Consider the following 11207-nt stretch of genomic DNA (forward strand, 5'->3'; position numbering starts at 1 on the left):
TCAAGCCAACGTCGTCTGCCCATGGAACTGCTGTTGAACGTCCAACGAGACGATGTTGGAGACGATGTTGCTGTTGAGGTTGGACCATCATAAACCCGATCCTGTGGTTTTATGTTCAGGCTCCTGAAATGGGTGAACGTATATTAGACGAGTCCGGGAGCTTCTCGAAGCTGTGAGAGTCACGCATCGTACCACTATTGGGTCGAGAGGCGTGGGCTTGTCCAGCGTTGTCGCTTTCTTGAAGGTAGCGGCCGGTCTAGATCTATTACTTAAGCTTAGCTCCAATCATTGACCAATGACATCAACTTCCCGCCTATACCCTCCGAAGTTGCTCGGCTCGGCAAAAATGATCGGACTCCACGCGCACCGCTCCGACACCTCCATTGTGCCCATGACTGTCGGGGGTGACAGGCGTTTGGCGGCAAAGATGGGCACCGAAACGAAAGTCTCCCCATCACTCCCAACATCGAACACATCTCTCCGCCCCTTCATGCCGCCGCCCACATGCTCCGATCGCGAAGCTACCAACAGTGGGATGAATTACATACATCTCACCCAAACTCTTGTTGATTCTTTCAACGCCCTTGCCGATGAAGTCCAGATCCTGACCGACAGGAAGACGATCCTGGAGCACAAGCTCAGGTTCGCCCACGAGCAGGTACGTTCGAGCCTCGAAACGCGGAGTGGGTTTGTCAGCAGCGCCGCCCCGGGCTTGCTGCAACACTCACTCACACACCCCTTCCTGCATGATGAACAACCTTAGCTCTAGATCAAGAGCTCCTGCACAGTCAGGAGCGAAGACCGATCACTTCTTACCATTTCCTGATTGCGACCCCATGATTCTCTCCTCATTGTTCGGCACGCCTCGGTGATAACTCTTGCTGACCCGACAGTGGCTTCCAGTACCAGTACCTTGCCGATAAACATGCACCAGCTGCCCCCGAAATCTCAGAAGTACTGGCAAAGCTACAACTGCCACCGGAACTAGCGAATCCATCTCTCGAAGAAGCATCACAAGCCGTTCCCCTCCCGAAGCGCAACAAGCTGGACACCAGAAACCAAATCGCACTCATCATCCGGGACGGCCGGCGCGTTGCCCAGCAACTATCTTCGATCGGCGAAACGAGCAAGACGAGCGATTCTAGTAGACAGACCTCCTCGCGCGAAGCCGAAGCCGCAACCGGGACCTCGATGTCGACGGTGCTCGAGCAAGACTTTACGATCGAGGGCAAGAAGGGACCTCTCGAATGTCCCTTCTCCGCACCCAAGTCAAATGGAGATGGCGCTGAGGGCGATGCGCAGAGCGCGGTAAATGGGTCGCAGGACCCCACGCCGCACCATTCTGCCGATCCAATCTGCGTCGCCATGCTTGAGGAATCCGGGTCTCAGCCAGCTGCCAACGGGTCCCCAGCAAAGTGCCCGATCCGCTACCTCGACCAGCACTCTCCCGAGGAGATAGCACACTACGTCGAGACACACAAACATGAACTCCCCCGCAGCCACGAGGTTTGTGTGAGGAGATACCAGAAGAACGAGGTGCAGATCAAGAAGCTGGACGCAAAATACGGCAACTTGGTCAACATGATTCAAGGGCTTAGTGCGCTTCACCAGCCCATGCTGCCGTCTTCGGAGGAGGAGCAGGAAGAGATCGACAGGGCCTCGAACGAGAGGGTTCACAACTGGGCAAAGGCTGTTACCGCTACCGCTAGTGACGATGCCGAACAGTCGCAACCAGAGCTCGTGGATGCTGAGGAGGCCCGACAGAGCCACTTCGACCGACCCCTCAAAGAGGTCCGGGTGGGCGAGTCACCCAGCCGACCATGGGGCATCAGTGTTCCGGTCTATGAGCCTACCGGCTTGGATGATGGCGATCAACACCCCCCGCTATCACCACCACCTGCTCCTGTTTTCATGCCAACCGGCTCAGATGTCGAGGAGACGCCGGCAAAGACGGGCAAATGCCCCTTTGACCATACGAAGCTGGCGGCCATGAGCGCAGCCCGCGAAGAAGCCCAGCCTTCCTCGCCCCAGCCTGCCTCATCCCCGCAGGCGCCTATATCCATGCCCAACGGAGCGAGCGACAACGCAACGGCTCCGAAGACCGGAGGCAAATGCCCCTTCGACCATGCCCAACTGGCTGCTATGGGCTTCACCTCGCCGACCCCGAACACGGGCGAGCAGACCTTTGTTCATCCGGATCAATCACATCCGTCGCCCGTCGAACTGCCGTCCACACCGGTCAAGCCGCAGCCCGCTCACAGCTCCCCCCCACCTCAACCGGCCTTCATCAACCCGCCTCTGGACGCATATAAGCAGACCGCCCCTGGGGGCGTCCCACAGATGGTCTTCACCGGCCCCGTCTTCATCGGTTACCCCATCGAGCAGGCGATCCAATTCATGCAGCACTTCCAGCAGGGACGGCAGTAATAGTCCTGCCTAAACCTTCTTCTCTTCCACTACATTATTATTCACACATTGCGAGACTGGGATGGATACGTTTGTTTTGTTTTCCTTTAGCGAAGGCGTTGGGATGGGATTTTGACTTTCACCTTGTTCCCCTCCGAGCTCCCCCGTGGCATAGCACGAGTTTTATGTACAGATTGACGAAGCCTTGGTAAAAAGGGGGCGATTGGACGCAGGGGACAGCAGACAGAACTCGTCCGTATGATACCACAAGACCAGAAATGAGATACTCGACCATGAACACACCCCATCACTATGCGTGCCGTGAAATTCAATATTGTATATCCTCTTTATTCGGGTTTCTGATACGCCTCGTATCTTGCATTCAAGCTCTAAGTCTACAGCATCAGGCCGAGAACCCTCAACGCCTCAATTCGAGTCCTTGTACCCGTTTGCGCCGCCGTCGTACTCGTCATCATCATGCTTATCCTTGGGCCCGTCACGCTTGGCACCGTTCACATCGTCATCATCGTCATCGTGATAGCCCTCCACTTGCGTCTCCTCTTCATCGTCGACAGCCTCCCGTGCCCACAGCGATATGTCGTCGTCGTCCATCAGCGCAGCCACGTCTTCCGGATCAACGAGGCCGGCCTCGATATCGGAGTAGTCCGGCGCGTGGTCGCGACCGGGGGCCACCGCGCCCTGGGACTCGGCCTCCTCGAGAGCCAGCTCGGCGGCGCGGGCCATGGTGCGGTTGTAAATGACCCACCCGACGGCCAGGCCGACAACGCCGCCGAGGACCATGGAGATGTAGTTAATGGCCTTGCCGCCGGCCGTCATCTCGTCGCCCTTTTCGGCGATGAGGGCGAGGCGGCTGCCGATGAAGACGTGGACGAGGAGTTTGGGGCTGTTGGATGTCAGTACACTATTGCGCGGTCTTCAGGATTGCACGGTGGGGAGAGGCTTACCTTGCCATCGCCGTCGAAACCGCGAACGCCCATGGCTTAATGGACGGGATTGTGGACAGGAAGCCGTTTGATAAGCTGTACGGCAGCGGACAGAAGCGCACCGCCGTCAACATCATGATACCATCTTTCCTCAACACCTGCCCCAGAGCGATGAATCTATGATCCTGCCCGACGAGCCGATGCACATATCCGCTAAAGATGCCTCTACTCGTGTAAAACGCAGTCAAGCTCCCCGCCACGGTAGCCGTCGCGACGATCGGGTAGCCCAGCGGGAATCCGTACACGAAACCGGACACCGAGATGGCCGTACTATACCCAATCATGGGCGGGAAGGCCGTCAGGAACGTGAAGGCCCATATGATCAGCCACCCTCCCGGCAGGGCCCTCCACTTCTGGGATATCGGTGCCAGCCACTTGAAGATGGCGTGAGAGTAGATGAGGAAGAGCAGGCCGAGGACGTTGACGACGAGGAGGGCGACGGCGACGATGACGCGCTGGACGGGCGTGAGGCCGAGGTACATGCCCCATAACCTGTTGCCGGTCTTGACGGCAGACTGTATGGCGCGGTTGACGCCGGCGAGGGCGGTCGTCTTACGGTTCCCGAAGCGGGCGCTGGAGAGGCGGCGGGAGGATCGCGAGGTGGACCATGGCGGACGGATATCGGAGCGGTCGTTAATGGGGGAGGACGGGTTCGGGGAGAGGGAGAGGGCCCGCGCTGCGGACTCGTAGTCGGCGGGCATCGTCGACGGCGGGTTGTTTCTTTTGTCTGGTGGTGCGCCCGGAGGCACCGGATGTATTGGGTCGCGGGGCTCTGGGGGGTTTTTTTCTTCTGCTGGGAGGGTAATCGAGTCGAATTTCGGCGATTGATGGGCTTGGCGTTCACGTGGCCATCTCGGAATGAAAATGATCCAAGAAGGACAGGAAGAGAATGTAGGATGAGGTGTGTAGGAGAGCTTCGTTCGAGGGAGAGGATGACGTTCGGAGGAGCTGACTTGCACGCCCGCCCGCGATGAGGTAAGCTAAGATACCTAAGCCACGGGCAGGGTAAGGAAGGATAGGGTAGGTGTCAGCCAAGGTCTCTATTCTCGATGGACGCGCGAGTCCCGTTTAGGCGGATGTTTGCCGGGTTCCTTCTTTTTAGACTTCTTTATGGGGTAATCTCAAGCGACCAAGGTAGGTCAGATTGCAGGTTGAATCGCGATATGGGAATACGTGGGCTGTTGATTGAATAACGTCAAAAGTCCGAAGTGATTGACCAATATGCAGCCTAGAGGGTTAAGAGAAGCGCCCGTTTCATGAGCAAACATGATGATGATGTCTCACGTTCCTGCGGACGGTTTCAACCGCTTGGCATACAGGGGGCTCGATGCAATGTCCGCGCTCCCCTAAAATGGCAGCAGCTGTGCATCCGGCTCGGTTTGCCTGCCGACCGAGCGTCCGCCCGGTCTAAATCCGCCTTGACGTCCGGCGAGGTGCGCAATGTGGGGGCTCCACACAAGCTGGAAGCTTTCGATGCTGCTTCCCTGCATGAACTTTAGGACGCGGCATCAGCTCGGAGGCTCCGTCGTCTGCCAACACAGCTTCAACATACGAACAGGAGAAGCCACTCTCTTAAGCGTCATTCTGACAATTCTACTCGTTTCTTTCTAATTTGGGGATTTCTTTCTTTCTTTCTTTCTAGGAGGTCGTCATCGCCGTCCACTGGGGCCCTTGGGAGGATCCCGAACGAGGAGCCTGACCTTGCCGTCTCCAATCTCCACACCTTGACTCAGGATATCAACCTCTTCCTTGCTGTCATCCGCAAGCGATGCTCCCCCGTCACGAGCCAGAGACTTGTCGTAACTTCGAGCATCGACCCCCAAGATTCCTCCCATGTTGTTGCGGTCGCCGGGAACAGAGAACTCGCGGTAGGCGTACCTCCACTCATTCAAAAAGTTGCGGATGGCTTTGCCTACCTTGTCCTTTCCGTTCTTGCTATGATGTCCGGTCCCAGTGATGGCGTAGATAGGCCTACTCTCTTTACCGTTCTCCATCAGTACCCGCTCCAGATACTCCACCGCTTCTTCGGGGTGAAGTCCATGCAGGTCGACGTAGATCTCGAAGCTATTGGCGGTGCCCTTATTGCGTTCTTCGTACAACTCACGGGCAGCCTCCCTATGGGCTTTCCTCATGAGGTCGTTCTCGCTCTGGCCCCGGAGACTCAGAGCTTTCGCAGCCCTCGCATCATTACGGTTCCAAGCTTGTGCAGCACTGGTTATACAAGTCAGCGTGATGATTGTCAGTGGCCTGGCGTATTCTTACCTCTGGAGAAACTTGTTTCGGAGACCGCCGTGCTTGATGGCCTCCTGTCGAGCTTTGAGATAGGCCTTATTGGCCCGCTCACCAGTTTCCAGCCACGGGATATGTTTCGGGTTCGGGATTGCTTGCGCCGCAGGGCTGTTCTCCCCGTTCCTGATGTTGGTTGAACTACCGTTTCGGCCGAGCTTCTTGGCATCTTGACGGAGCGAGGACTGGCTCGGGGACGGAGACATTTTGACAATTTCAGCAAGAGAGCTTGGTGCAAAGTTTTCCTTGTGACCATGGCCGTGGCCGCCGCGTTTGCCGTGATGCTTCTTGCCTTGCTTAGCAGCGGCAGAGCCCAACGAAGGGAAGGCGTCGGCGTCGTCCAGTGACGGGGCTACTGGCTCCCTTGCTTGCTGATGCCGACTACCAGGACGGGACCTAGACCGAGGACTCTCGACGTGGTAGAAGGGCTTTAAGCCAGGAGGCGGCGTGACACCGACTGTAATGTTCGCCCCTCCGCCAAAGCCACCCAGTTGTTCAGGAGTGCCAGACGGGAGCGCTGGAAATGAGTTCAAGTCCAAGTTGTTGGCCTGCTTAATAGGCGGAGTGCTAGAGCCGTCCAGCGCAAGCTTGTTCAACAAATGCGCTGGGTCGTGAGAGAAGATGCAAGTTTCGCCAGCCAAACAATTTCCCATCACCCAATACCTTTTAGTTCAAAGTTAGCCATCAGTCAAACGAGATGTCAAGACTCATAAACTCACTTGCAAATGTGATTGCTGAGATCATGGCTGAATCTGCAATCAGCCCTAAGACACTGCCCGGTGGACATGTAGAACTTGCAAATCACCCCTGATCTCTGTCCAGCAGGAGTAGTTGGGCGTCCCTCTGCGGCCAAAGCCTTTCCAAGGAGAGAGGTCTTTGAGTCGTCAGGGGGTAGCGTGGCATAGCCATTCTCTTGCGGCCGGCTTCCCATGAGAGACGCAATGGTTGCACTCAAATCATAGCCGTGAAGCGCAAGGGCGGCTTCGATCTCGTCGTCGGTTCGCGTATGGCCGAGAATCGAGCGAAGCATGTCGTACGGAGACATATCAACTTGCTGCGAGGACATGGAGGAGAACTCAGGGGCGGCGGCGTTAAGGCCGCTTGAAGTCCCGACAGACGAGGTGATACTGATAGCATCGTCCGCCACAAGCCACTCTACGTTCTCAGTCTGGTAGTCGCCGAATGTTTCCTGTGAGGGTGACCTATCGTTGGCGAACTCGTAGGCGTTAAGGTTGGGGCTGTTGGGTATAACTGGCGTCGCGAAGGCGAGTCTCGGGGACGGCCTCGGAGAAGAGAAGGGGGACGCGGCTGATGATTTCGTCCTCGAGAAGGACGGAACAAAGCCCGGAGGTGCTAGTGGACTGACGCCCAGACGCGGAGAGCCGGAGAGAGGTGTGGCATTGCCGCGCCACGGAGAGGGTGACGGCCGGCGAAGGATGGTCTGGCGGATGGGAGGGGGTGAGGTTGAGCTTCCACCTCCATCGCGGTATCGCCATAGTACATCGAGGATCGCATTGTCTAGTGAGGGACCAGACAAGGTGGTTTGAAGGCGCAGAAGATCCTCAAGCTTGTCCGTCTTGTCTTCGTCCTCGAGAGTGGCATCCTGTAGGATGGGGAGACAGATCTCGTAATGCTCGTCGGAAACCATGATTGCGCGGTTTAGGACCGAGACGCAGCCCTCGAAGGGCAAGCAGGCAGTAAAGATGCGGTAAAGAATATGTATTGTATGCGTATGTATAGTTTGGGGCCGGTAGCGAGGCGGCGAGTCTATAGGATGTCTTCGGTCTGGGGGTGGAGCAATTACTATGTAAGGCAGGCGGCGGGCAGGCAGTGGCAGAGGCAGGCAGGGCTGAGCGTTGGCGTGACGCAGTATGTCAGCTTTCGTGTATCGCGGAGTACGAGGATCGAGCGAGGAGGGGTTGCGTGTGCAGGAGCAACGTCGAGATTACTGATGAGAGAATGCGCAATAGGTTGGTATCTGGGTGCGTTCGAAGGTGAATCGAGGGAAAGCGAAGTTCGAACGGGATGGCGATGGGACGGGACGGGGAGCGAAGACGGTGGGCGGGACTCGATGGTTCCGTCACATGGTTTCGGAGCCAGGGGCAGAGGAGGGATTGTCTCGAGCTCCTGGTCGGGTTGAATGAGATGGACAATGTGTCCGTCACAAAGCAGGCCACGGTTTGTGCCTTTCTTGTGTTTGTGATTTCGTTACCCGTTGGTTTGCTTTGTCGCTGCTGGCCGTTGGAAGGCGAGATGCCAGACGCGCGTGAGGGGGGACGGGAGATGATGGTATGGATGTTGGAGGAAACGCGGCGACCAGGTGCATTCCCCCTTCAGCTGATGACTGGGACCAGCTGGGGGGAACGGGGAACCTCTCGTTGCTTTGCTGAGGAGACGGGAGGTCACTGCTACTAGGTATTGCGAGGTACGGACTTGTACTTGGGCCTCCGCGTGGCTTTTGCTGGCGGAACAAGTACCGCTACTCAAAAATGGCTTCAGTTGGGTGTGGAAGGGATGATGCGGCGGCGCCAGTAATAGCACCATACCTTACCTTCAGGTCAGAGGTCGCCAACAGCTCCCTGGGCCGGGGTACTGGGGACCCGGTGTCAGTGAAATGGAATCAAAGCCCAGGAGGGACGTACCTTACCGCCTCCAGAGAGATATCCAATCCGATGCCCAGGGAGAGGGGAGCTGTCCAGTCAGCGATCAGTGTTGGAGCGTGGGGTCTCTCCATCCTCAGCGGTGGCCCCCTCTCAACTCATCACTGGTTCATTAAAAAGGGACATTTAGCCTGGCTTGGGCCAGGTTGGCTTGAGTCTCCTTTCCCGGGCTGTCATGGCAGAGAGAGACCATCAACTGTCATGTTTCTGTGAGAAAAGCGAAGTCATCATGGATCTGGTAATTGTTGATGTTGGGGGCCAATGAGAAACATTGTCAGGCACCATGTATAAAAATACCAACGTGCCTTTTTCTGGCTGGTTTACACTCCCAAACCTAGGGTTGCCAGTGATAAGCTGCTGGGCTTCATTGAGAATCCGTTGGGCGGGATAAGAACTCCTTTCAGCCGTGCCCCTGGTCAGTCATTGTGCGTCCTTTATCCCATAACACAACATGAGTACCCACGGTATTTCATGTTCCACAGGCTGCACTAAATGATGATTTCTGTGGTGGTGACGCCATCTGACCTTCTGGTTGGGCAAACTTCGTCCCATCTCAGCTCACTTCTTCCTCAGCCTCTGATCTTACATGTGTCTTGGTGTCAGGGTACCATCAATGAGCGATCGAGCACCCAAAATCCACTTGGCTAATTCAGGAAGCCAGTAGCAAGAGCTGTAAACAACGTACCGGTTGCTTAGAATGCGTCTCTCACCACTGGATCGGCTTCCAGGGGGTGACTGCGTCCTTTCAACTTACGAAGTTGTAGGTTCTGACTTTTTTTTTGCATCGAAAACTTGAGAGGTTTCTTCCACGTTTCCTCTCTAATGGTATTATGCTACATCATTCCATAGTTGCAAGGCTTTGAGCATACAGAATGCAGTTGCGCTGTCTAACGTCTCATGGTATCTCATCATCATCATCCAAGTCTCCACCGAACCCGAAGCTGAAGCCGCCTCCGTTGTTCGCTTTGGTGTCACCTCCACCAACCGCCTCTTCCCATTTTCTCTTCTTCTGGCTGCTCCTCTTCTCGAGCTTCTGCAAGGCCTCCTCGAGGATGTCCGGGTGTTCCTTTTGCAGCCGCTCGACGAAGAGCGCGTATGGATCGGTCACCTCCTGCTTGAAGCCCGTGACTTGGTCTGCCTTGTCCCTCAAGAAGCCCAGAACCTCGGTGAGATGGTAGAGGGAGTTTGACTTGGGCACAAAATTCTGCGTCAACGCGATGCCGTTCTCCAAGTTGACCACCAGATGCCACCATCCGCTGGGTACATGTAAGATCTCGCCCTCTCTACAGATACCCTCGATGCAGTCAGGCAGCTGTCGCGCCTCCGCATGAAACTCAAGCAGCCACTCCGCGATGCTCAACGGGCTCGTCACCTCACTGCTGTCACTCGAAACGTAGACTCCCGGAACCTGGGCCGATGGCGGAAACATGATCCAGTACTTGGTGCCCTGGACGACCGCGTTCCATGCACTCGTGCCATTGGGGTCCTTGTGGAAGGTTGATCCGCTTCGTTCGGGTCCGATAATGAGCCATCGATGGGCCGGTCGCTCCTTGCCGAGGAGCTCGAAGAGATCAGGTCCAAAGCATTCCGGCTTCCAATACGCCGCTCCCTCTTCCTTTCCGACCTTGATCCCCATCTTCTCGGCAAATCTCTTGTCGAAAAGATACAGGGGGCTTTCGTCGTTGCTGTTTTTCATGTAATCATGATACGTCGAGAATGGCCAGTCGACGGCCTCAGCTCGGAATTCCACGTCCTTGTAGCGTTCTAAGATGACATTTAGGTTCCAGTCATGATAGACAGGCCATGACTGAATGTAGTTGGTCAGGATGAATGGAACTTCTGTCCACTTGTCGGCGAATTCCTCATAAGACAAAGTCTCCATTCGCTGGATCTGGTTCCTCGTCGGAATTTTTGATGTGAACTGCGAGAGATCCACATGACTGCACACGAAGGGTCGGTGCAGGACGTCAGAGAAGACGTTGCTACAATCGATCTTACATCGGTTCTCGGGTGATAGCTCAAGTTGGGTTGATCTCCAGGTTCCTTGCCATTTGCCCTTGAACCTGCCTGAGTTATGTGACCTAACCGGCTGTTAGCTGAGGAGGCCTAGAACCGTAGAGTCATGGACCAAGGCTGCCGCAATCTTACGCGGTGTAGTCATGTCGAAAACCACAGGGGTGTTGAAGCCAGTGGTACCTTCTGGTCGAAAGTCTACTCGTATTGATGGGTGGCCGCTTGGCTTACACGCCCGCCGTAAATTTGTTGGAACAATGACAGCCAGAACTTACTCGAGAAATAGAGCTTTCCATAGATCGTCAGATTGACAGAAAGCATACAGGAATTTGCTAGTGTATCCGAGTTTTCTCAGGGTAGTCTGGTCGAGATACTCTAGCAAGACCATGAGGGCCTCATCGGGCAAAAATTTGAGAACTCCGGCGTGGTTCCGAGCGTTCGGACGGTCCGACAGATATTGGTTGCCCAGCGGTTTCACTCCCAAAGGATGAGTTGGAATTGACTCATTCGACATGACCGCATCTTCGAGAGGTTTTGAGTCATAGCCATGACCGTTGGTGTCAGCGTGACCAGTGATCCTGCCATTGGATTGAGAACCCTGGAGTGGCGCGAAGGTGTCGTTGGCCATGTTTACCATCAACCCAACTGGACGATGACATGTGCCAGCTGCTAAGGTAAACTAAACAGGTAAGTCTGCGGCGGGATTTGGCGTTGGAGAACCCAACCGCATGCAAACCAACTGAAGAAATCGAGAGTCGAAAGTCAAAGACAAAGGAGACAGAGACCTGCAAACCCTGCAACGGGAATCATGTCACTCGGTTGGCAGGCGCAGGCGCAA

General features: G+C 55.7%; 4 protein-coding genes across 4 annotated transcripts; 1 reads left to right on the plus strand and 3 right to left on the minus strand.

Moving 5' to 3' along the window:
* Positions 1 to 346: 346 nt before the first annotated feature.
* Positions 347 to 2427, plus strand: CkaCkLH20_02662 (uncharacterized protein; the record flags this gene model as incomplete). Its single annotated transcript, XM_038885381.1, has 2 exons — positions 347 to 658; positions 904 to 2427. The coding sequence occupies 2 exons, from the start codon at positions 347 to 349 to the stop codon at positions 2425 to 2427; spliced, it is 1836 nt and encodes a 611-aa protein (XP_038749312.1).
* A 405-nt stretch (positions 2428 to 2832) lies between these two features.
* CkaCkLH20_02663 (uncharacterized protein) lies at positions 2833 to 4111 on the minus strand (the record flags this gene model as incomplete). The annotated part of the gene is made up of 2 exons (XM_038885382.1): positions 2833 to 3310; positions 3372 to 4111. 2 exons carry the CDS (start codon positions 4109 to 4111, stop codon positions 2833 to 2835), a joined length of 1218 nt encoding a protein of 405 aa, XP_038749313.1.
* Positions 4112 to 5059: 948 nt separating this feature from the next.
* CkaCkLH20_02664 (ccch zinc finger and smr domain containing protein) lies at positions 5060 to 7344 on the minus strand (the record flags this gene model as incomplete). The annotated part of the gene is made up of 3 exons (XM_038885383.1): positions 5060 to 5621; positions 5673 to 6359; positions 6416 to 7344. 3 exons carry the CDS (start codon positions 7342 to 7344, stop codon positions 5060 to 5062), a joined length of 2178 nt encoding a protein of 725 aa, XP_038749314.1.
* A 1907-nt stretch (positions 7345 to 9251) lies between these two features.
* Positions 9252 to 10238, minus strand: CkaCkLH20_02665 (F-box and domain-containing protein; the record flags this gene model as incomplete). The annotated part of the gene is made up of 1 exon (XM_038885384.1): positions 9252 to 10238. One exon carries the CDS (start codon positions 10236 to 10238, stop codon positions 9252 to 9254), a length of 987 nt encoding a protein of 328 aa, XP_038749315.1.
* Positions 10239 to 11207: the final 969 nt, after the last annotated feature.

This window comes from Colletotrichum karsti (genome assembly GCF_011947395.1).
Source record: "Colletotrichum karsti strain CkLH20 chromosome Unknown Scaffold6, whole genome shotgun sequence".
Taxonomy (NCBI): Eukaryota; Fungi; Ascomycota; class Sordariomycetes; order Glomerellales; family Glomerellaceae; genus Colletotrichum; species Colletotrichum karsti.